Below are 26,731 nucleotides of genomic sequence, written 5' to 3'. Positions count from 1 at the left end.
ACACTCCTTGACATAATGCGAATAATGTTAATTGAGAATCGATTTTATTTTATATTAATTTGTTATTGTTCATTTATATAATAACACAATTCAATGGTTAAATAAGCATTATTTTATTTCAATATTTTGTGGATAAAGTTGCTAAATTTGGGAAAAATCTGATCTGCGCTGCTTATTTTTTCCTTTTGCTAACCCGTTCTGGCACATAAACATTGTCCTAGAATAAAGCATGTTATCTTTGTATTTTAAGAAATCATTTGAAAAAGAGTAAACATTTATATTTATATAAATGACGTTAAAGCGTGTTAAAGTATGCCATAGAAAGATTTGATTTTGGTTTGTATGAACGTTTCTTCCATGTTTATAGAAGTTTATAGTTATCAAAGTTGTAAACTTCAAATATTTTTATGTTAAAAATTATGTTGTTTGATCGTTAAAATCTGTGACCTTCGGCACTCATACAATGTTTTAGTTTCTTTGTATTAAACATTACATTTTCTCTGCGTACATCAACTTCATGTCTGGTTTTCTGCATTCGATTTTCATAATTTGATTCTGATAAATTCAAACCGCATTTCAATAAACAAGCGCAGGAAATATGGACCAAAGCTTCATTTTAATCTTTACCAAACGCGAATACTACAAAACAAAATATTCGTTCATGGAACAAATTACCGCTTGATAGGTGCGTTCACTTGCGACGGTTTGTCATTTCACGGCGAACAGTCGCTTAAAGAAGTGACAGACGAAAAAGACACCTTGTGCGGTGGGCATTTACTAAAAAATTCAGCTCAAACAACTGCATCATTAGTTCTCACCGGAGGAGGCCCGCAAAAAATCTTTAGATGTTTTACAATCTTGTGTGGTTGTAACTAAACCGAAAAATGAACACCTTACATGGAGCTGTGCGGATGAATATATAAGACGTAGAAAAATGGTGCCAACTATGCATTATGACGTATCGAATATCTTTCTTCATCTGTGGGTATCCATTAAATTCAGACGTACAAATATAATTAATGCATATACAACTTTGTTCATACACGTTTCGGTTACTTTCGGTGTTTTCCGTTGTCAGTCGTATTGCCCATTAACGTAATCATATGGAATACGGTGTGTTGACGGTGTGTTGTTTGGGAAATTGTCGATACTTTTCGCTAAAATATTAATTAAAAACACGTGTCTCTTTCGGTAATTGTTTTTATTTTCCTTTCCGATTGTATGTGATAATTTGGAGATGCAAAATCCACAATACACACCCTCTTATTCGGAAACAACTGAAATCGATGCAGATCAGTTGGTAGTTTCAGGCCTCGACACTGACGGTGGTCCGGGGACCCGAGGGCCCCAGATTTCGGCGAGGACTACCAGTTCTTTCAAGCTGGGTGGTCCTCCGGGAACCCTAAATTTATAGAACCACTTTGTCTTGATTGACCATTTGAATTTTTAAAAGTGTCTCCAATTTTTAAAGAGCGGCGTATAAAAAAAAATGGGTTAAATCTTATCCGAAAATGTACTGCGAATCGGTAGCACGCGACTGAGCATGAGCGGCCAGCGTCTGTCAGTTGTAAATATTGATTTTCGACGATGTAAGCGACCTACAGTGCAGAGAGTATATTGAAATCACTGAAGCGTGTAAGTGTTACAAACGGTGTTTTTACTGCTATTGTCAAGTTTTATGGGGGTTATTATCGGATTATCGGATTATTAATGGCTCCTTTATGATATTGAGCCCCCCAAAAAGTAACACTGGGACAAACTGTCACGACGATCAGTAATTATAATAATTATTAGAGCCGCTATTTCTTTAATCAAAACCATAGGCGATCGGGCTTGCAAAAGCATTTAATTTCTCCACAAAAACACATGCCGGTATACACTTTTTTGTACAGGTATTTGTGAGCATTTCTGTTTAATAGTTCCATTATTATAATGACCTTGAAAGGATATAATTTGATTAAGATACCAACAATTTCTGAAATAAAAAGTATATCGTTCACTTGGTGTTATTTATTTCGAATATGTTAGAATTCGTACATTTAAAGATAGTGACATGCATGTGTTTGTTTGTTGTTGATAGTTTGTAAAAAAAATATGCTTTATGTTATTTCAGGCAACTAGAATAGATGGTGGTAATTATCTGGGCCGTTCTGTCAGGAAATAGGCGTGAACAATTATATTTTAATTGATCCTGGAAATCATCCACCACTAACACTAACAGAAAACGTTTTAACAACAGAAGCTGATGTATGACATGTCCAAATGACCATATATAACTGTTTAACAAATTAAGTGAGATGATTTTACTTTCTGATGTTTTATATTTCTTTTTCCCTTTCAAATGATGTAAATTGGTGTGATTCTATGTTTAAATAATTAATTTTTAAACATTTAGGCAGCATATTATTTAATACATTGAAGTTAACATTGTTATATTATTTAGGTTATCTGTGTTGTTTATCAAGTTGAAAAAATGGTATTTATTTACAAATAAAGCTTATTAAGACTTATGAAGGTATGACTAATGAAGGTACTTATTATTTTTTATGTAATAATATACTTTTTAAAGGGATAATATAGGCAATGACATTAATGTAGTAAGGTTTCTTTAAATGATTGTTCTTATTAATAATGTTGGAATAATCGACAGTTTTCACGGCGCGAAAAAGTTGCAACAAGTTTAGTTGAGCCAGTGAAACCCCTGAATGCGCGTAATTACCTTTTATTTCTTAAAAGTTTTTAATAAGAACTTCTGAAACGCTAAGTTCTGGCGGCGGAGGGCAATGCTGAAGATGATAATGCTGAAGATGATTATGACAAGGATGACGATGCTGATGATATTGATGAAATACATGATATCAAAAGTTTACAAGACAAGGTTATGTGCTTTTAATGGGTCTGCTTTAAATGGCAACAGAATTGAATATAGGAAATAAAAATGTGTACAAGTATGCTTCTTGTACTTATTTGCCCTTACGCCGAGAGTAGCTGTGTGTTGAAACAAGAGGACTCCCTAGTTTGGATGAGGGCCACCAAAAGTTGAAAGTAGGGTTCCCTCCGGGTACCCTGTCAAAAAAGTTAGTGTCAAGGCCTGAGTTTGCCCGATTGCAATCGATTGAGGACCTTAGTGGCTTTCCAAAATTATCTTACTTGACCGATAAAAACCAAAGCAGACGAGATTTATACACAGGTCCGTCTATTTGGGATCCTTTGTATTTATCATCGTTTTGCAAAGTGATACTGAAGGAATAAGTTGTTTATTTTGTTATATGTATGCTTACTTAAGCAGGTTTTCATCAGCACATTCTAAAAACTTTATAAATTTCAGATATAACAGAGATCAATGTGTATTATGTAGCGAACTAACCCTGCCGTAGGTAAACGGGATAATCACTAGGCCAATGCTTGAGCCCAATACAATAATAACCGGGCATACAAATAAATATTATAGTTGTGAACTAATGGAACGGAAATGTACACACATTTTTACGTTTATGTTAGATATTCGTAAGTTATCTGCATTATACACACCAGTACAATTTTAATTTAACAATTAGTTTTTCAACACCATAGACTTTTTGTCTGTTCATTGAGTTTCAGCGTAGTTCAGGGGAATTGACTCATTGATAACAAAATATTATTTGGACAACCAGAGTAATTCCCCTTTATATATTCTTTCAAAAACTGATATGCCTAGAATAATATGCAGGACGATATTTAATGTTAAAACATAACACTTAATGTTAACATGTGCTGTTTGTCTACAACACCGACACGTATGTATATATATAACGAAGAAACAAACGTCTTTAAAACAACATTAACATGACCAATCAGAAAAATGTGAAAATATATGACATAGTATTCACCAAAATCAAATTCGTTGACCAAAGTAAACCTTTTTCATGGCTCTAAATCATCTCCCCCCCCCCCAAAAAAAAAACGGTGGAGGGATATAGACTTGGCGTTGTCCGTCTGTTTGTCACGGGGGGTATAAATTCAACGATTTTGCTTGTTTCTTAAGTCTTGATTGGTGAGAACGGGTCCTGGGTAAAGGGTCAAATTGTAAATAAAATCAATCTCAAATAACGCCTATTCCGGCGTGAGTTCCACTAACATGATTCAGAAAGGTCCGGAGGAAAAATATGTCTTAAAGTGTACTCTAATGCAATTAAATGTTAACGGTTAAACTATTCAGAATTTAACACTCGGAAACAAAATATCTTAACGGAGACTTCAGGAAATCTTTTTAACAAAGTTTTATTATGTACCATGATATAATTATAATTCCAACAAGTGTTCATATATAACGGTATCTACATTTTATCGATTTTATAAAGAAATAATAATTAAAAAACAACAACATTAACTTCAAGTTTGAAATATTACTTACAACATATCACGTTATCACGGATTATTAAAGATATCCAGATATCTTGGTCCAGAACGTTTGAAGTAAAAATAACACAGACGGTAAAATTGTAACAACAACATGGTGACGTCACAGTAGTTGTCAACTCCTTTGCGACGTCATAGGTTAAGCCGAAACTATCTTGACGTATCAGTAGGGTAATGCAAAATCAGGCAGGTCTTTATCTAACTGTTTTGCGAGTTTTCATCGCTATTTTAATTAAAATTCGGATTTTTGTGCAAAGACTTGGGGAAAAAATAACCATGTTTTTGATTTGGAAATATTGAGCACATTAGAAAAAGACCTGCCAGTTGACGTCATAGACACGTCATCTCATCTACTTCTTGCTAAGCTGACTCAGCATGTCAATCGGTAGCGGGAAAATGATGGTAGAGTTGTGTTCAGCGGCGATCTGATTCAAAGTCTGACAAGAAATTACAAAGGCGATTGATTATTTTCAAATAACGGAAGCGCATAATATAGTATGCTATAGTCTGGTTGAGTCGTGGGTAATTTTCATAAAGTTGTTACATCACAATTATTTTATAAATATATGACCATGAATCATAATGAAAATAATTATTAACCTTTCTTCTTTAAGATGTGTTGATTTTTTCCAAATTTTTATCGTCTTTAAACATCAAAATAATAGCTGTGTTGATAGTGTCAAACTACCATCATGAAAATAAGCTTCCGGTTGATTCGTGGGTTCTGATTGGCTGCCAGAATTTCAAGATTTGCATACTATAAATAGCCTTTAAACTGACCTTGCAGGACAGGTTAATTTCTTGTGAAAAAAAGTCAACAGACGATGTAGCATGGTAAATACTCATAAATAAACAATTTTGTGTTACTTTGAAACACTATATGAACAATACATAAATGAGAAAATACTTCATAAGGACCTATCAAGTTATAATGAATTACACTATTTACTTTTTTTGACGCATTTTTGATCGGAAAAAAATGGTGACCGTGTCAAAACATTTTTCCGTAACGAACTGCATCATGTGCGAACGTTCTATCGCGAGATTTCACTCGATTTCTATACCCACGAATCAAACAGAACCCACGACTCAACCAGTAACAACCATATATAAATTCCGTATAGAGCTTGAAGGTTGTTTTATAGAATGACACAAATTTAAACAGATTTTTAGCACAATGATCAAGCTTATTTGTAAAATCCATTAACACTTGTACTGTTTTAAAAAAAAGATTAGAGTGATTATTTATGTGGTCTTTAATTATCATGGCGACTTCACTTTTTTCATCCGAACTGATTGGATTCATCTATAATGCATACATCGAAATCTCTTGAAGCCATACGATATCAACGTTCGTGTGTAACATGCATTATAATTGGTGAAAATAGTTGAGCTTATTTTACTTCCGAGTATGGGAACTTACGTAATCGTTACGCCCTTAATTCCAGAGCAGAAGTTAATATCCAAGTTTGAAAAGTCCATTTGTAACAAGCGGTCTGATTGGTCAGAATTTATGTAGTCATTTATGTAAAAATTGAGAACGTTTAATAAATGCAGTAAGTAGCGGATCCGTGGTCTAGTGGTAACAAACTGGCTTCACCATCCAGAGATCGCTGGTTCGATCCCATGCTGCACCTAACCTACTAACTCGTCTTTCGCATGAGACGTTAAACCGAGGTGCAGTGTACTAGGTGCTATACACCGGGCACTAAAAGACCCAGGGTCACCTCTGGAACGGGGTGTCTCCTGTATCTTTCACTATCCCCCGTAACCTACTAACACGTCTTTCTGGGGGCGATGGCCATATGGGAGACAATCCCGGTGCACTCGATAAAAAAACAAAACAACAACAACAAATGAAGTTAGATCTACTTCTGTTATCGTTATGAATATACGTCTGGGAACTCACCTGCAGGTATCGGATCTGCATGGCCGCCGGCGACTGGCTCATGATGTCGGCGGCTTCCTTCAGAGATCGGGAAGCCTTCATCTCTCCTTCCGCTAAGATCACTTTAGCCCTGGCGTCCCTATTGGCTTCCGCTTCCGCCGCCATGGCCCTCTGCATCTGAACCGGAAGTCGAACGTCCTTTCTAAGAGCATTTTAAAGCAATGAAAACGATTGTTACCGGCACCGTTTACTTTTAAAGTGAAATACGAAACCAATTTTTTGTTAAACACATTGGTTTCTGTTGTGTATAAAAGATGTCTTTTGTAAATATATATCGATAATATAATATAAATACATACAAAAATCACAAGATCCTCATTTATTAAATAATAGCTTAAAAGTATCTAGTACGGGCCCTTGTTAAACTCACACTTCCACTCTCTCCACGTCCACTCCCCAGGGGTCCGTCGCATGGTCCAGTATCGACTAAACGTGACAAAAGCATTTTGTCATGATATTAGAATGCTGTTTGCCTCGGCACATGCGATGAAAGCTTTTAATTTACTTAACCGCATTGAACACTGACAGTTAGTATATAGCAAATCACACCTCTAATAAAAAGCGTGTAGGGGAACAAAGACACTAAATCCAGTGAGCTATAAGTGTCTTTTGCCAGAAATATTTTAACTTTAACGTCACATTTTATAACGCGATTTCTTTAAAAAAAAAAGAAGACGGAAACGCTTGGTTTATATATGCACCTTCGTAGTAAATACTGCAGTGTATAACAGTTAGAAACTAACCTGATGTTATTGTTAAAGCGCTGTTTTTCCTATAGTATTTTGATTGAAGGAAAATGAAACTTTGATAAGCAATCTCCCATTTCTTTGTTTAAGACGATCTACCTGCATCGTGTGAGCGATACTCTCGCGGTCGCTGAGAATTTCCGAGAGCACTTTGGTTCCCAGCACGTTCCTCAGCGTGGTCGCGGCCAGGAGCTTGGTTGACGCGTGCGCATCCTCAACGTTTATTATCGATTTGGTAGCGTCGAAGATTTTAGCGTAGATCACCGCGTCCACCGCCACTGTCACTGAGTCACGTGACAGAATCTAAAATTAGAGACGTTAGATCTACTTTCAAAATAGAGACGTTTTCAATGCAAACGCTAACTATTTTTAAAATTGAAAACGTATGTATTTATATTTGATTTACCGGCACGACGTTTTGCGGACTTCGTTTTAGCCCACCTGAGCAAAACGTTCTCATGGTGAGCTTTTGTGAATCACTTTGTGTCCGTCGTTTGTCGTACGTCGCCATCATTAACTTTTTTTAACAATTTAGAATGCAAATGTATTGTCCTATTTTCATACAAAGTTGATCATTTGTAACAATGATCAGGCGCGTATGTGGCGCCGCGGATGAGATGGTTTCGAATCGTCGATGTCCTCTCGACATTTTTATTAATGCCGATGTCAAACACGGCTGTTCGAGTGTATGTTTTCTTAAACCTATGATTCAAGATAATGTACCGACCAAGTTCGAAACTAAATCATACTTTTGAGCTTTTAATTACTTGGAAGTATGGCTTTAATGAAATCTTGTAAACGCTCTGAAAATCACAGTTTTTGTTTGCCCACTCGCCATGAAACTTTCTCATATAATCCACTTTTATGATATCTCGGTCAAGCCTAAAACTGGTTCCGCTTCATTGAAAAACATGCTTAAAGGGGGCTGTAGGGTAAGAGGGGACGTATACGGGACCTAACCGGGTTTAATTGAGGTTAGTTGGAACTTACTTCCAAGATGGCGTCGTTTTCGTGTATTTCGTGAATGAGTAGCGGATATTTTCACCCGGTAAGTCACTTTATATGTATAATTCTTGTAAATGACAACGCCATACAGTGTTTGCGCTTCCTTCGTTTGCCCTCCCCTTGCATGGAAATGACCTTATCTGACTAAAAGACTGGTGAACACTGTCGAGTTCCACTTTGACAAATCACCATGAACCTTGCTCAGAACACTTGTTTGAATGATATCTCAACAGAGTTAAACTAAAGGGAAGTATTAGAAGATCGAAAGACAAGACGATACAGAATTTCGAATATTTATTGCAGCTTGTGGTTATATATTGAAGGCTAGGACACGTGTAAGGAATTACATAACTATGTCATAAAATGGGTTCATTAAGAAAGAACTGGAGAAAAAAATAAGCACTTATAAAAACGGACAAATACATATAAACAAATATATATTAATAAAAGCAAATGGAACTTTCTTCACGGACTGTTTTTTGATGAAGTAATTTGTTTCTTAACTCTTGTCCACTTGTGGTAAAAATCGATATAGTAAACACGCATTGTTTACTCTTTTACATCATATCCATTTGTTTTGTTCACTTGTTGCTGTTCATATTGTAGCAGTAGTCATAATTGATGTCAGGGTAATACGCATTAACATTTCATAGGCGCTACGTCCAGTGTTATTTCTTCATCAGTCAGCCAAGCACGTTGAATTGCATTAAAGAACATGTAAAATATATTGTTTCTTCTCCAAAATCATTCCATTCGCGCACGCGCGATTATTTCTTCATCAGTCCGCTTAGCAAATCGATGGGTAGCGGGAAAATGATGGTCGAGTTCTTCTCGGCGGCGATCGAGTTGAGCGTCTGCAGGTACCGGATCTGCATGGCGCAAGGCGACTGGCTCATGATGTCGGCGGCTTCCTTCAGTGATCGGGAGGCCTTCATTTCTCCGTCCGCCAAGATCACCTTGGCCCTCGCGTCCCTAGTGGCTTCAGCTTCCGCCGCCATGGCCCTCTGCATCTGAACCGGAAGTCGGACATCCTTCCTGTGGAGCAAAAGAAAATTCACCATAATGTGTTTGTATATAACGATTCTTCTTCATTGGACTTAATTAAAGACGCAACCTTACAATATACATATTGTATATGACTTAGTTTAAGCAGGCTAATAAAAACCAAACAAAAAATACTATTTTTTTTTACAAGTAACCGAAAGTCAAACGAATGTAAAGGTAACCAATAACAACACAATAAACATGAAATAGACGTCGAAAATTCACAGTTTACGAATTACAGATATGATCAATAACGTATTACTTAACAGGCAAGGTCAAACACAATACGATGTTTACGCATGGCCTTAAAATAAATAGTTTACTAGTAGCCGAACAATATACCGGAAACCGAATGTCAAGCAAAATACAGGTAATCGAATATCAACCAATATACATTTAACAGAATATCAACAATATACTTGTCGCCAAATATCACCCAATATACATGTAACCGAATATTAACCAATATACATGTAACCAAATATCAACCAATATACATGAAACCGAATATCAGCCAATATAAATGTAACCAAATATCACCAACAATACATCTAACCGAATATCACTAAATATACATGTAACCGAATATCAACAAATAGATGAAACCGAATATCAACCAATATACTTGTAACCAAATATCAACTAATATACATGTAACCGAATATCACCAAATATAGATGTAACCGAATATCAACCAATATACATGTAACAGAATGTCAACCATTATACCGGTTGTAAAATGTCAACCAATTTACAGGTATTAAAGTGAAAACGGATATATGGTTAAACGGATTTCAACATCAACAACGGTAATCGACTGTCAAACAATATACATGTGCATGTAATGGAATGCCAACACAACTTTTGGTAACCGATTGTAAAACAATTTACATATAAATTATTTCAAACTTACTTCAAACAATACACATATAACCGAATGTCAACGATGTCCATGTAACCAAATGGTAAAAAAACACATGCAGGTAATCGAATGGAAAACATACACGTAACGAAACGTAGAAATATATAGGTAATATCTTATGTCAAACAAAAGATATCAGGATAAAAACTGTTTAAAAGGGTAACAAACACATGTTACAAACATAGATTTGTTACCTGTACATATTTTTATATGTATTGATAATTTTCACAGTTTAACATTAAATAAATGAATATTTGGAAGCATAAGCCCGAATATTAGAGAGATCTTCTTGTATCGCGGTCATCGTAAGCTCACCCTTGAATCCATGCAAAACAAACGGGCCGTGCTCTTAGAAAATGGGGTTTAATGAATTTGCGAAAAGTGTCGTTGCAGATTAGCCTGTGCAGTCCGCACAGGCTTATCAGGAATGACACTTTCCGCTTTAATGTTGTTTTTTGTTTACAGAAAGTCTCTTCTGCTCAAAAATCCAGTTCAGACGGAAAGTGTCGTCCCTGTTTAGCCTGTGCGGACTGCACAGGCTAATCTGGGACGACACTTTACGCACATGCATTAAACTCCCTTTTCACAGAGCACGACTCAAATCTTAATTATGGATTGAACTCTGATTTGCAAAAAAAACTACATGTTTGTTGGAGAAGTAAATTTCAACTTCGTTTTACGCCATTTTTCAAATTTAAATCCGGTGCTTTGGAAAAAAACAGTTAATAGTTGCTTAAGTAAGGAGGATTGAGGGCCTGTCTTAACCAACCGATTCTAAGACTCAAGTCTAAAAATAAGGAATATGCTCAGGACTAAAAGGTTCTATAATGACTTAAAAGTTGAGTCTAGCATGGCAGTTAAGGTAACACATATATTTACAGGATTATTTATCTACAACTGTCTGTAAATAAAAAAAATCGCCATTTCCAGTATGTATACATTCAAACTCTGTGTTATTTTCTTTGGTCTAAGTTTATTCTGTATTCTTAAGTAAGACTGGGTTGGACAATACGGTTTAAGTGCACGTGCACTCACACTTCCACTCTCTCCACCTTCACTCCCCAGGGGTCCGTGGCGTGGTCCAGGATGGTCTGTAATCAGAAATACAAATTTTTAATACAAACTATTTATGTTATTATTCTTATGCCTATTTATCGACAATGAGCCTTTGTTATACACTGTGTGCGAACGCCTGGGTGGGGTTACGACGTAGCAATATTACCAACTGACCAACCATCTAAAACGTGGTGATCCCAGACTGGCAGTCTCAGCTTTGACTGCATTCGGATAACCACATGCACAACGGACGACACTTTCCTCTTGTTAAGGAAGGCGGTAAGTGTACATATATATTAAGCTCAGTTTTCACAGAAAGCGGCTCTATTTTTAAGTAACCTGTTTAAAGATTGTCAAAATGACCTTTCTAAAAAATAAATGCCATATATCACAAGGGTGCACATACTATTTTCAAACAAAGAGCAAATAAGATAAATGACATAGAGTAACATTTAAAGTACTGCTGCGTTATTGCACAATCATCCATGAAATTAGATTAAAAAAATTCGAACATCTGTGAACAGGTCCCATAAAAATATACAGCTAGATAAAGTGAGGATTTTAATTGACGGACGTCGAGAGCGGAAGAGGAATTTGGATCAAATGTGTCGCTTTGTACGAACTGACGAGTGAAAAGAATAACTGCCGGTAGGGCGTCAACAGAAACACCATTTATAGGGCTACGTTAAGTTAAATTATCCGTTGTTTTCTTTTTACTAGCAGACGACTTTGCTACTTTAACAATGTTTTACGAAAAGCTACATAGCACAAGTTTCATAAAACAAATAATTTCGTAAATCAAACCGGACCGTCCTTTCATGCCTATGAAGACATCATTAGAATTTCAACTAAGTATACACAATCACTTCTCCGGATGTAAGCCACATTTTTTTTCAAAGAGTCAAAACTTTAGTATGCTGCGATCAATCACGCAGAACGTTTGATATTAATAAACTGTAAAATAATGTTTATTTGTCGGCAAATATTCGTCATAATATTGTGTTTTCAATGTCGTTTTCGTCGACATTAAATCGTGGATTTCTGAATTTAATTCTTAAAAAATCAATATAAAGATTTTCTGCTTTGGCCATTTTTCCGATGTGTTAAATTCTTGCATCGGTAAACCCGAGAAATCAACAAAAATTACTGTCCCATGCACAGGTGTTGGGCGAGTGGCCAATTTACTGAAACACTAGCAATATGTCAAAAACAACATTGTTCATCACTTTTACCAAATATATATTATATCAGAATTTCTTTTGGTCAAAGTGATGAAACGTGTTGTTTTATGACATACCGGTATTGATAGTGTTTTAGTGAATTGGACACGCGCCCAACACCTGTGGTCCCATGCATATACTAATGTTTTTATAGTACCACATAGCTTACGTACTTGCATCTGCTGGGCGATAACCTCACGGTCCGATAGTATCTCCGAGAGTGGTTTGGTTCCCAGCACGTTCCGCAGCGTCGTGGCCGCCAGGAGGCGCGTCGACGTGTGCACGTTCTCCACGTTACAAATCGATATCACGGCGTCAAAGATCCTCGCGTATATCACCGCGTCAACCGACACCGTCACTGCATCACGTGACAGAATCTAAAAATGAAGAATACAAAAAAGTACACATCTATTTTAAATGGCGCATTGATATTTTAATCATAAACTATTCGATAATAATGCGCGAATTGATTAATTTTAAAGATTTATAGATTTTTCTCTTTCTCTGTCGTTTTTTAAAAATATAATAACTCCTTACATAAAATGATTACGTTATATACGGAATAGTTGGAAGCCCAATTTTGTATCAAAAGTAAGGACATACAGTGCTTCATGCATAGAAGGTTATACTCTACGGTTGTACATAAGTTATACTTACAAAGTTCAAAGTTACTAGCAAAACAGCTAGTGTCAATTCTACATTCGTTAAGTACTGAGGAAAGAGAAGATGTTTATTTTAATAGAACGATCAACTCACCTCTAAAAGTTTTCTGTTTTAGAAACTTCGAGGTTGACGATGTGCTATGATGCACTATTTGAAAAATCACATTGCTTAAAAACCACTTTAGAAAAATAGCAATTCATTTAAACCCATCATTCTTAGTGCCTCAGCGGAAGAAAGCCGAGTGGGTTGCGCAAATTGTCGAAATAGAACAATCAACACAAACAAGAGGGCCATGATGGCCCTGTATCGCTCCACTGTTTTTTCTTTGCGAAAAAAACGTGCAATGCGCATGGGTTGAAATGTACTCTGTGACTTTCTCTTTCTATTCCTCGTCCCACTGGGGGTTTAAAGTTGGAAGGGTGAGCATTTTTATATATGGAAAAAGTTACTACCGTGTTAAATAAACAGACTTAAAAGCCCGGGAATTGTTGCACAGGTCCTTTGCTTATAACGTCGGTACATTTATCTCTCCAAAAGATAGTGTCGTTATTTCTATTTCACATATTAAGATGCTGAAGATCAAATCTACGCATTTGATTTGAAACAGATTCACAAGACCCATAGGAATCAAAATGCCTTAACCCTTTACCAAACGACACATGTTGGACTTTCCAAATTTGAAAGAGGTTGCAGACGTCAATTATTGGTAAATTAAAATGGAATATGAAGGACATGATCAGGTAGGGTAGAAATAATTGTGATAAAAGGAGAAATTGCTCATCAACCCACAGATACCTAAGACCAACAGGCCTGAGAATATTATGATAATCTAAAGAGTATTTCTTTATATTTATAAATGTATTTAATTAAGTTATACATTTGACTTCTAAGATCAATTCACAACTTATATTAAGAAAATTATAAAATGGTTAATTTTATATTCATTCAACAATTAATGAGTCACGATTCACAAATGGAACAATGAATCATTAGTTATTAAAAAGCAGCATATACGATAGTTAAGAACATTGCACTTCATTAATTTCAACACTTTCTCTTGGATACAAAGTTTGAGTTTACAGTGCAGTATCATATATTGACTTTTCTTGAAATAATTATGTTCATGGAAGTTGTGTTTTTAAAATCAATAATATATTATTAAACTGGTTTAAACACTACAAAAAAGACATGAAATTAACATGTCATCCAAAATATTTTCATCCGGATATATGGTCACTTTCGACATATTTAAATAAAACCCGACTTTTTTCAGTTTGTAAGAAAAACATTCATAACACATGTTCTTACTTCAATGCCTTTGTAAGCAGTCACCATCTGACCTAAAATGGCACTAAATGACAGGGCTTTATCTCATGTTTACAAGATGTTGATGTTGTTGTTGGTCACAGCCAAACGGCCGCAGTAATTCCCACTGGTAAACGCCATATGTTCCGTTTTGTGACCCCGGGGCCGGGTCAAATTTGAGCCCAGGGGAATAATTTGAACAAATTTGGTAGAGGACCATTAGATATCACTACATACCAAATTTAGTAGCCCTAGGCTCTATGATTAAGAAAAAGAAGTTTTTTAAAGTTTGCACACAAAAGGCCTTATTTAAGCATATGTACATTTTTGTGACCCCTGGGGCAAGGTCAAATTTGTTCCCAGGGGCATAATTTGAACAAACTAAGTAAAGAACTATTATATGTCACTACCTACCGAATTTTGGTAGAAATAGGCCCAATGGTTATGGACAAGAAGATTTTTAAAGTTTGTACAAAATGGGCCCAATATAAGCATATGTTCAATTTTGTGACCGCTGGGGAACGGTCAAATTTGATCCCAGGGGCTTAATTTTAACAAACTTGGTAGAGGACTATAAGATGTCACTACATACCAAATTTGGTAGCCCTATGCCATACGGTTATGGACAAGAAGATTTTTAAAGTTTGCACAAACTAGGCCTTCTATAAGCAAATTTTCGATTTTTTGACCTCCCAGGGCAGGGTCAAATTTAACCCCAGGGGCATAATTTGAACAAACTTGGTAGAGGACTATTAGATGTCACTACATACTAAATTTGGTAGCCCTAGGCCCAATGGTTATGGACGTAAAGATTTTTAAAGTTTACACAAAATAGGCCTTATATAAGCAAATTTTCAATTTTTTGACCCCCCGAGGCAGGGTCAAATTTGACCCCAGGGGCATAATTTGAACAAACTTGGTAGAGGACTATAAGATGTCACTACATACCAAATTTGGTAGCCCTTGGCACAATGGTTATGGACAGTTAGATTTTTAAAGTTTTCACAAAATAGGCCTTATATAAGCAAATGGTCAATTTTTTGACCCCCCCCCCCGGGGCAGAGTCAAGTTTGACCCCAGGGGCATAATTTGTACAAACTTGGTAGAGGGCTATAAGAAGTCACTACATAGCAAATTTGGTAGTCCTAGGCCCAATGGTTAAGGACAAGAAGATTTGTAAAATTTGCACAAAAAAGGCCTTATATAAGCAAATTTTCAATTTTTAAACCCCCCGGGGCAGGGTCAAATTTGACCCCAGGGGCATAATTTGAACAAACTTGGTAGAGGACTATAAGATGTCACTACATAGCAAATTTGGTAGCCCTACACTCAATGGTAATAGACAAGAAGATTTTTAAAGTTTGCACAAAATAGGCCTTAGATAAGCAAATTTTAAATTTTTTACCCCCCGGGGCAGGGTCAAATTTAACCCCAGGGGCATAATTTGAACAAACTTGGTAGAGGACTATAAGATGTCACTACAAAGCAAATATGGTAGCCCTAGGCCCCATGGTTATGGACAAGAAGATTTTTAAAGTTTGCACAAAATAGGCGTTATATAAGCAAATTTTCAATTTTTTGACCCCCGGGGCAGGGTCAAATTTGACCCCAGGGGCATAATTTGAACAAACTTGGTAGAGGACTATAAGATGTCACTACATACTAAATTTGGTAGCCCTAGGCCCAATGGTTATGGACAAGAAGATTTATAAAGTTTGCAAAAAATAGGCCTTATATAAGCAAATTTTCAACTTTTTGACCCCCCGGGGCAGGGTCAAATTTGACCCCAGGGGCATAATATGACAAAAATTGAAAAAGGTTCACCACATGAACATAATGAGAAATTTCATAAGAATTGGACCAGTAGTTTAGGAGAAGAAGATATTTAAAGAAAAAGTTAACGCACGGACGCACTGACGCACACACGACGGACCATGACATAAGCCCCGCTGGCTTTTGGCCAGTGGGGCTAAAAACTGGTATGGATTTCAAATGTGCACTAGATCGTTTCAAAACGCTATTCTCATTTAAAACAATACTTTTGAGCAAAAACCTGGATGGACATATTTTGGTATAAAGACTTTATTGATACAATAAGTACAAATTGACAAAACAACCTAAAACATGTTACTAACACTTTAATCGTTTTTTTTAATTATGGGAGAAATGTAATTGGAAATTGTGAAACCGCTTTATGGTTGAATAAGAGCATCACTTGTTATGTACATGTCCATACAAGACAATGATTTTCTAAATTTATTGTACATGCTTTGTTCAAACAAAATAATAACAATATCAAATTTAACAAATAAACAGTTATTAAATATACATTTAATGTGAATTTCTTTCTGTACAGTATTACAATTGGTTGGCCATCTTAATATATATATATATATATATATATATATATATATATATATATATATATATATATATATATATATATATATATATATATATTATTAATTTAATATTTGCCCCATTTATTTACATTTCATTTTTTAGGTTAGTCATTATTCCTAGGTATCCCGTAGGTAAATGTTGATAGATGCATAGCAATAAAAAAACAGTGCCAAGGAATAACTTAAACAATGCTAACAATAGTCTCAAATGGAGTGTAAATATATTGTTTCTTCTCCATTATCTTTCTGTTCGCGCATCCGCGATTATTTCTTCATCAGGCCGCCAAGCATATCGATGGGCAGCGGGAAAATGATGGTCGAGTTCCTCTCGGCGGCGATCGAGTTGAGCGTCTGCAGGTACCGGATCTGCATGGCGGCCGGCGACTGGCTCATGATGTCGGCGGCTTCCTTCAGGGAGCGGGAGGCCTTCATCTCTCCGTCTGCCAAGATCACCTTAGCCCTGGCGTCCCTATTTGCTTCCGCTTCCGCCGCCATGGCCCTCTGCATTTGAACCGGAAGTCGGACGTCCTTCCTGGGAAGCGAACATTTTAAAACATTTAAAACGATTGTAATCGGCGCATTTGGTTAAGCGTCCATTTAGTTCTGTTATGAACAAAAGTTTTATAGATTATGGAAGTGATATAAGTGGCTAAAACATGGGTAAATATATTGGTAGCGCTGTGTGACTGTATTATCGAAATGAATACCACAACAATCTATAAAACAATCACTAGTTTCTCTTATATTCAAGGGGCCTTTTCACAGATTTTGGCATGTTTTGAAGTTTGACATTAAATGCTTTATATTGATAAATGTACACATTAAATTTTACAAGCTCCAGTAAAAAATCAAAAATAAAATTTAAAAAAGGAAAAAAAGTAGCCCGCAGCAGGACTCGAACCAGTGACCCCCGGAATCCTGAAGTAAAAAACGCTTTAGCCAAGTGAGCTATCCTGCCAAGCAAACATAATATGCGTATTTTATACCTTATATACGCAATTTTCGTAGTTTCACAAATGTAAACGACAACATCAGAACTCTCCAAATTATTCAAACGTTTCGCGTTGCAACGCTTTATAATTTTTAGGGTTTTGAATCGTCAAAAGATGCATATAATGGCTATATTAGACCATGGCAAATGTTCAGTAATACTGTTTCCTCACAAATATCATAACTAAACCGAAAATTTGCGAATTGGAAACAACTTTTCTCAATTTTGTCAATATACCAAACCGTGAAAAGATCCCTTTAAAAGCCCATACACAATCAAAATCAACGAATATTTCGTACAATATTTTCGAAAAATAAAGTCAACACATAAAAGCTCAATGTTCTTTATAGCAATCGCCAAAGTTTCAACGAGCAATCGCCAAAATTTCAACGCTAGAAGTGGTCTAATAACATTGATTTAAAGCGATAGAAACATGCTCAGTTTTTCTTTTTTTTGTGGGAAAATATATGCAACACATGTACCAAGTTAGTGTTCGTGTGTCGTATGAATAGATATTCTTGCAGCAAATTAAAATGGAATATGTTGTGCCACAAAAACATAATAACGAGCATTTTGTTTATCGATAAATCTGCGTTACCATACCACATTTAGCGTTGAATGTTTGGCTTTTGCTATAAAGAACACCGATTTTTAAGGGTTGACTTTATTTTACGAAATATTTTACGAAATATTCGTTGAATTTAAGTATTTATGTTACTTTTAAGAACATTTCAAACGTATTTATAATATAGACCCTTGTTAAACTTACACTTCGACTCTCTCGACCTTCACTCCCCAGGGGTCCGTCGCATGGTCCAGGATCGACTGAAATGGATAAACCGATAAAACACATTGTGAAGACATAAGAAGGCTGTTGGCCCATACACGTTTAATTCCTATTAAAGCTGAAAAATAGTACATGGCAAATCACAATGGTGATAACGATAACAAAGTGTTGTAGAAAGAAGACACTGAATCCAGTGAGCTATAAGTGCCTTTTGTCAGAAATATTTTAACTTAAATGTCACACTGTTTTAATGCGCTTTTGTTAAAAAAACGATGCTCAGGCGATATTGTTGAAAACAATATTCAAGCGACATTGTTCAAAATGATATTCAATGCGACAGTGTTCGAAACGATACTCAAGGCGAAACTTTTAAAAACGATACCCAACGCGAAAGTGTTTATACATTACTCATGGCGACATTGTTCAAAACAATATTCAAAACGAAAGTGTTCAAAAGCATAGTCAAAGCAAAATTGCGCTCGACAATACTCAACGCAACACAGTTTAAAACGAAATTCAACGCATAAGTGCTCAATAAAATACTCAGCGCGAAAGTGCTTAAAACAATACTTTTCGCAACCGTGTTTAAAACCATACTGACGCGACAGCGATATTCGACGCGACATTGTTTAAACCGATACTCAACGCGACAACATGTTTCAAAATGAAACTCAAAATAAGTATCATCGCGACAACTCTCAAAACGATACCAAAATGACAATGTTCGAAACACATTACAACGCGACAAGATTTACCTTGAAAGTTAGATCAACAATTTCAACGATAATATCAAAGCGAATTTTCAAAACGAGATTTATCGCTGAAGTTTATACAATGAAAATTACTGCGGAAATATTCAAATGAAAATAACGTGACATTGTTTAAAATAATATTAAACCCCAAATTGTTCAATGGTGACAGATATTAATCGTGGCTGAGTTGAAAAGTTCAATAATACACAGACCCAAAAGTACGTGCATTACCGAACTCAGACATAATCGGACGTTAATCACAGGGCCACAAGCAACCGCCCAAAAATACCTGCATCTGGTGGGCGATACTCTCGCGTTCGCTGAGAATGTCCGAGAGTGCTTTGGTTCCCAGGACGTTCCTCAACGTGGTCGCCGCGAGGAGCTTGGTTGACGCATGCGCGTTCTCGACGTTAATGATCGACATCGTGGCGTCGAAAATTCGAGCATAGATGACCGCGTCAACCGCCACAGTGACTGAGTCACGTGACAGAATCTATAAATAGAAAAGAAAACGTCAAACATAAGACAAAAGGTAACCAAACAGTATAGTAAAATAAATCATGCATATTTTATATATTTAATTGCATGAGAGATACGTGGTTTATTCGCGCTAATTTGAAACAAACAAAAATGATTTATTCGATACAAGGGATTCAAATGGGTGCGTTTTGATAACAAACAGTTGACTGAAAATATAAGCAAGATACGCTCGATTATGCAGCAGACTAAAACGGTCAGAAAGAGAAATGGTTACACAGAAACAGAAATTCAAATGTCAGTTCTGTAACGTTTTTATTTGAATGATATTTAAGCAATAATAGACAACTTGACATATAAATACACTATACATCTTTAACTTAAAGAAAACAATAAATATATCTGAACACACGCCGTACCGGTTTGAAGAGACGTCTGAAGCCAAAATTGCATGTACTCGTTCCCTCGTAAAATCGGAACGATCTCAATGCAAGCATTATTCGAAATGTTGTTTTTTTTCGCAAAAACTTTTTTATCGAAAAGTTTATTTCGTTAGTCAAATTAGAAACATTGACGCTAATTTAAATAAAATGACGCCGATCAAATCGATGCAAAGAGCTCAGTTGGTTGTACATGGTTTGTCATGTGCAATATTTACCAGGTTTAGTTTTTTTGCAACCAAACATATTAACAGATAGTCGTGAAGGTAACTATTTAGCACCGTCTAAATCTGGGTAACACGTGAGTGCGACGTAACTTCAACCGGTTCCAATCTAACGTAACAAGGGCCGTGCCTAGAGCGCCGTCGTTTCGTCGGGAGTACCCGGTAGACTCGGAACCGGTGATTCCGCAATCAGATCGCTTCGGGTCAACTCAGACACGAGTAATGTTTCCTGTTCCGGCTCATCGTAAACGGCAGGATCGGGAATTTCCGACCAATCCCTTTCGACTGTCGCATCTGACTGATTCTCGAAAACCACATCCGTTTTCATCGGTGCCTTCGATTCCTCCTGTTTCACTTCCGCTATCGCTGGCTGCACGGGCTCTACTTTTCTAACGGGAGGCGCCTGAATAGCCGGTCTGCTATAGCCTCCGCCAGCCCCTATTTTCGTCGCCACCGACAACATGTCGATAGGCAGAGGAAAAATGATTGTGGAGTTATTTTCAGCGGAAATAGCGTGCAGCGTCTGCAGGTACCGGATCTGCATGGCCGCCGGCGACTGGCTCATTATATCGGCGGCTTCATTCAGGGAACGGGAGCCTTCATCTCTCCTTCCGCCAAGATCACCTTGGCCCTAGCGTCCTACGTGGCCTCCGCTTCCGCCACCATGGCCCTCTGCATCTGTACCGGAAGTCGGACATCCTTCCTGAAGAAAAAATGCAGCGATTCGGTCATTTTGCATTATGCATCGTCCCCATTATTCTTTTAAATCAATTTATTAACAGTACATTACAATTATTCTATTTATTTATTTATTTAGGGCTTTTCTAATTTTATTTTCGGACACAATTATTTTATTGATGTAAAATCAATAAATTAAAGCTCATTTGCATCGCCCTATTGGGCCACTTTCGCGTCCGCCAGTTTTCTTTCAAGAAATATATCTTTGATTGTGGCTTTCAAGAAATAGAACTGATTGTGAGAGTGTTTTGTGAACTTTCCTCTAGTGGAGTGGGCACGTGGTCCGACCACCAGAAAGGATAAGCCCCAATCCAATACATCACAGAACTCTTGTGAATTTTTATGAACAAAAAATATACGTACATTTCAACCCTCTCGATGTTCACACCCCACGGATGGGTGCCCTCATCCAGTATTTGCTGTAAAACATTAAAAGGAACCACAGGAAGTATAACAACTGTGCTCGTGTGTGAACAGATGACATGAACTAGTTAGCATTCTTCTAGTAAATAAACATGAACAAATGCAATGCTATGAATACATATTTTCAAAGAGCATGTGAGCAACCAGCAAACACAATTTTATCGAAAAACAGGTTTAACATTTTAAGAAACAGTGACTTTGACAGTGATCCAACTGGCCCTTAATGTATTCACAAGCAAGGTTTGCGTGTAAGCTACCAGCATACGAAAATTCAGAAAAATACCCAGAAAAATATTTTAATTAAAAGGAAGCATTTTAGTTTTTTAAGAAGCAGTGACCTTGATCTTCACCGAACTTATCCCTAATGCAGCCCAAACAAGTTGGGCCGTGCTCTGTGAAAAGGTGGTTTAATTCATGTGCGTAAAGTGTCGTCCCAGATTAGCCTGTGCAGTCCACACAGGCTATTCAGGGACGACACTTTCCGCCTAAACTGGATATTTGCAAACAAGATTTTTTATGTTAACGAAAAATATCATAAAAGCGGAAAGTGTCGTCCCTGATTAGCCTGTGTGACCTTCATATGCTAATCTGGAACGACACTTTACGCACATGCATTAAACCCCCTTTTCACAGAGCACGGCTCAATTATACAAAAAGGCCACTCTTACTAAACCCAGAAAACAAGTTGCCGCTAAAAAACTCAAGTTGGGAAGGAAGTTTTTACACTTAAACTCACAAATGTTTACATCAATATCCAAACCTGAACAGGGAAAACTATGATAATGTAAGTGCTACAAAAATCAATTCTAGTTGTCTCCCTTTGTTTAACACTTTAAATTCAAATGCAAATGTTTGAACTATTAGTATCACACCGGTCCACATTTCGTGCATATTTGGTTTTATGACTATAGTCTGTGTAAATACCAACTACTGTGCATTGATAACTTGTACACTTTTGTTTATTTTCTTTACATCAAGGATAATTATCTTTTATTTAATGTGATTAGTCTACATAAGAAATCGAAACTCTAATAATTATTTTTGTCATTACCACTGAATTAGTTTTAAACATTTATGTCGACAACTCTAACCACATGAAAGTTAGCAATCAATGGCTGACAACCCTTAATATATAAAGAAGGCTTAAAAGCAATGTCGATATCTGTGGATCGATCCCCATTCTGTGAGCGTTCTCGATGTCTCAATGCCAAAAAGACATGAAGTACTGGTTTTTCCCAAGAAAAGGACTCGAGAGTACCTACAGAAGCCTCAGCACTCATATTGAAATAACCATCCATAAATATAAACGAACCTGCCTCTGACTGCGATACTTTCGCGGTCCGTGAGAATATCCGAGAGTGATTTGGTCCCCAGTACATTCCGAAGCGTAGAGGCCGCAAGGAAGCGCGTCGAACTCTGAGCATTCTCTATACAGATTATTGACAGCGTCGCGTAAAAAATGAGTGCGTATATCATTGCATCAACTGCGAATGTCACCGAGTCACGTGACAGAATCTAAAAATATAAATTTAATCATTTACTTTAACTTCGATCAGAAGCGAGGACTAAGTGAATTCCAAATTAATTTCATTTCAAAATGTTTTTAAAAATGTTTAAACAAAAGCAAATGAATTTTAATATCAGCAACGTCCCTTGGTTTTAAAGACACTCGATATTTTCCGTATTGGCTCGTATTGCGTTTAGTTTGTTTAAAACAAGTAGCCCCTAACCCGTCGGAGCTCTACGAACTGAAACGGAAACTACCGAATGTCGCCGACAAACGAGGACAAAAACGTGGACAGGCAAACAACATTCTGATGCGTCAAGTTCCACAACCTGTTGCTATAGAAACGATCGGAAAGTTTGAAATTTAACTAGCACTTAACGTGATTAAAAGATCACAGAGTTCACAGAAAGTTACGAAGAGTGCTGTTATAGGCAAAACGCAGTCATGATATAGAGGTTTTTTATTTACGCAAATATGTATTGTATCCAATTGCATACTGTATTATTTTTTTAATTTTCTCTTCTTTTGTTGGACACGGTTTTATGAATCATTTCAATGGTAAAGCATCAAATGGTTTGGAATCTTGACAGAGATCGCGTAAATAAAACTCAGAAATCAAGCGTACATAAGTAAAGTCTACATACCGAAAAAGGGTGAAGTAAGTGAGCAACGAAGTGCCAACATGGCGTCAAAACGGCGCGAAATAAAACCGTTCACCAATAAATACCGCTAAAAAAATCCGAAATACGAAAACATTTGGTACTGCAACGATATCCGAAACTTTGTTAATATCAATTTATATTAAAATAACATAATATATGTGTAATAAGCGTTTCAGCATGGTAAAAACTTTTAGCCGTAAATGTGTAACCTAAAAGAACAAATGTTGGATGAAAATATCACAGCCGATGCTTAATCATAATGAATCGACAGATTTCGGATTCTAAGGGCCTCAACTTCTTAACACGGTGTACATCAAGCCATCGCAAATAAAACTGACGACAGCGTTGAAATATTATCGGTTAAAAAGCACTCGGACAAACGGACGAATGAACCCACGTGTTTGTCGGAAGGACTTTCAACTTAAAAGAAATACATGGCATGACGCAGCTAGATTACTTATGCATGTAAATATAAACTAAATTTCTTCGTGAGCAAAGCGCATTTATACATCGATTAACCGACTCGCAGACTATACAGATAAAAAAATTGTCTCAAGAAGAAAATTCGGATGACATTTCAAAATCATGTCGGCGTTCCGATGACAACCTAAAAGCATGGATCAAGCAATATCAGTGCCCTAACCTAAACAATGACAACATGAAAAATCTATTCGACTCTCGCTTTGGGAAAACGGGGCTTAATGCATATGCGAAAAGCGACGTCACAGATAAGCCATGGCATATTTCGTCTCAAGGAAGTGCCTTCTTAGCGACAATCCAGTTTAGGCGGAAAGTGTCGTCCTTGATTAACATGTGCAGATTGCACAGGCTAATCTGGGACATCAATTTACGCACACGAAATAAACCCCGTTTTCCCAGAACGAGGCTTAACATTAAGTGTGCTTGTGATTAGTAAATATCGAATTTGATAAAATAAAAAAAAAATCCTTTTTGTTTTTTTAAGCATTTTTTGAACAAAACAATCCTTCAAACCACAATTCGATAAGTGAGTCAAACAATTAATATAAGTACATCATGATAACAAATAATTAGTAGACTTAATTGATTTACAGTACGTTTTAAACACAACATGTTGAAATGTTATACATATAATTTACGATGACGAACATTTGACGAGGTTTTTGTTAAAATGGTTTCTGGATATTAGTACACTGGTACGTATTTCAAAAGTTTTATTATACGCATATCTTGTAGTTAATGACGTGTTAACATTCATGCAATGAGGTGGTCGTACAAAATACACAGTTTAATCTATATATATGCGCGCTATCTGCGTCATTTCAAAACTGAACATTTTGCAACCCATAATTTGGACATTTGCCAACTCTCATGTGAGCAAACGACACAGTGACGTCACGCAGAATATTTGATCAAGTATAGCGAGTTGCTAATGCGATTTAAAGAATAAAATCCGCGTTTTATTTGATGATAAATATTACGTTATTGCCGTTTAATGCAAATAAGCCGTGCTCTGTGATAAGGGGGTTTAATGCTTGTGCGTTAAATGCCGTCCCAAAATAGCCGACTTAACTAGATTTTAACTTTGAAGAGACTTTCTTTAAACGAAAAATATCGTAAAAGCGAAGGGACGCCGTAGAGACGCAGTAGTAGTAGTAGGGACGTGGTAGGGTCGCTGTTAGGTCGCCATGGACGTCGTGTGGTCGCCACTCAAACCCACAGAAAATGATAATTGACTGCAAGGTGACCGTACGGCGACCTTATTGCGACATTAGTACGTCCTTTGTACGTCTATTGCGTCCTCAGAACGACTATGGTCGGAATAAGAACGCTAAGGACGCCGCTCAGACCACGTATGGTCGGCTTTGGTCGCCCTAAGGACGCAGTACGAACGCGGTAAGGTCGCCAGGGACGTATTAAGGACGCCGTGAGGACGCGCAGAACGCCATTAACCAGGACGCTGGTGTGACGAGAAGGCGACAAACAGCATTTTTACCGAAAAAGTCATTAGCGTCCTTACTACGACAATCAGAAATTGCTTGAAACACAGTCTTAGTACGCTTTCATTGGTTGATACGAAACTTTTCACCAAACGAAAATACTCAACGTGAATTGGATGGTAATTTACAATTGTTACCGATTGGACGATGGCTGACGATCGGATTAGTCGTTGGATTAACCTTCTATCCTTAAAACCTTAATCTCCTTAAATTAACATCGATCTCAAAAAAATGATCCTGGACACACAGTGAGTCACACAATCCGCGGGATTGTGTGAAGAAATTGCAATTGATGCATGTTTTATTTAAGTAAGCATATAGTAACATTGACAACAAACAAACTACAACTCAATGCATTCTACCATATCTGTCTCAGAACGCAACATTCTCAAATGGGATTATGCATTAAACAAATATAACTAGTTATGAAACCTTTGAGAAAATTTCCAGTATTTAATCTATCAATAATCGAAACCGATTTCAGTTTGGCAAATGAAAAAATCACATGTAGAGCAAACAGTTCTACACAACGTATCAAATCTGGCTAACATTAAAGCAATCTTGAATGGAATCATTCAATGTTGCATTTTACCAAACAATTATATTCGAATGAGATGATGCATATAATCTATATTTCAAGCTAAAATGATCCAAAAAGCAATATGTCTAGCTATTATAATCAACATAATCAATATGTTTAGTAGAATATTCGAATTTATACGACAAAATGAAACACGATTACTCGAATAGTAGTTCATTTTTCTTTAACATCCCTGTTTCTAGCTATAATGATAGATGGCATGTTTGCTCACTAAATCATACCTCTTGTGGTGGAATATCATAGGAGAAGGTCCTCATGTCGACACACCTAAACGTGTCAACGCAGGGCATCAGGAAAAACAGACCTGGGCCAAAAAGAACAAGTTTTTGTAAGGCTGGGAGGAATGAAAGGAACTTTAAATATGGTGAAAAATAGCGCGTCAAGCCCACACGATGAAACTGCTACAGGGATGGGGAATGACGTTCCAATGACCTAGTTTTA

The 26,731-nt window shown here is 36.7% G+C and overlaps 2 protein-coding genes and 1 pseudogene across 7 annotated transcripts in view; 1 reads left to right on the top strand and 2 right to left on the bottom strand.

Annotated features, from left to right (window-relative positions):
• LOC127838203 (potassium channel subfamily T member 1-like) overlaps nt 1–2,470 on the top strand; it is a 65,111-nt pseudogene extending 62,641 nt beyond the window's left edge.
• Nucleotides 2,471–4,244: 1,774 nt separating this feature from the next.
• The window catches only part of LOC127837403 (stomatin-like), an 88,447-nt gene continuing 65,960 nt past the window's right edge, over nt 4,245–26,731 (bottom strand). For 4 of the 6 annotated variants that reach the window (XM_052364451.1, XM_052364447.1, XM_052364448.1 and 1 more), the window contains exons 5-8: nt 26,512–26,594; nt 12,513–12,716; nt 11,099–11,154; nt 8,377–9,132 (exon numbers count right to left, since the gene is read on the bottom strand). In XM_052364451.1, the coding sequence (XP_052220411.1) occupies nt 8,865–9,132; nt 11,099–11,154; nt 12,513–12,716; nt 26,512–26,594 (611 nt within the window). In that variant the 3' untranslated portion in view covers nt 8,377–8,864. Of the gene's footprint in view, nt 4,836–6,307; nt 6,489–6,716; nt 6,773–7,191; nt 7,396–8,376; nt 9,133–11,098; nt 11,155–12,512; nt 12,717–16,745; nt 17,242–18,469; nt 18,526–19,528; nt 19,733–26,511; nt 26,595–26,731 lie in introns of those variants that run through there. The other 2 variants (XM_052364452.1, XM_052364446.1) reach the window with 2 other exon arrangements.
• Nucleotides 20,414–21,017, bottom strand: LOC127837405 (band 7 protein CG42540-like). Its single transcript, XM_052364458.1, has one exon. It carries the CDS (start codon nt 20,943–20,945, stop codon nt 20,511–20,513), a length of 435 nt encoding a protein of 144 aa, XP_052220418.1. The 5' UTR covers nt 20,946–21,017; the 3' UTR covers nt 20,414–20,510.

This window comes from Dreissena polymorpha, chromosome 7 (genome assembly GCF_020536995.1).
Source record: "Dreissena polymorpha isolate Duluth1 chromosome 7, UMN_Dpol_1.0, whole genome shotgun sequence".
Lineage (NCBI taxonomy): Eukaryota > Metazoa > Mollusca > Bivalvia > Myida > Dreissenidae > Dreissena > Dreissena polymorpha.
The sequence above is the reverse complement of the archived record's forward strand: the minus strand, read 5'-3'. Positions and strand labels throughout refer to the sequence as shown.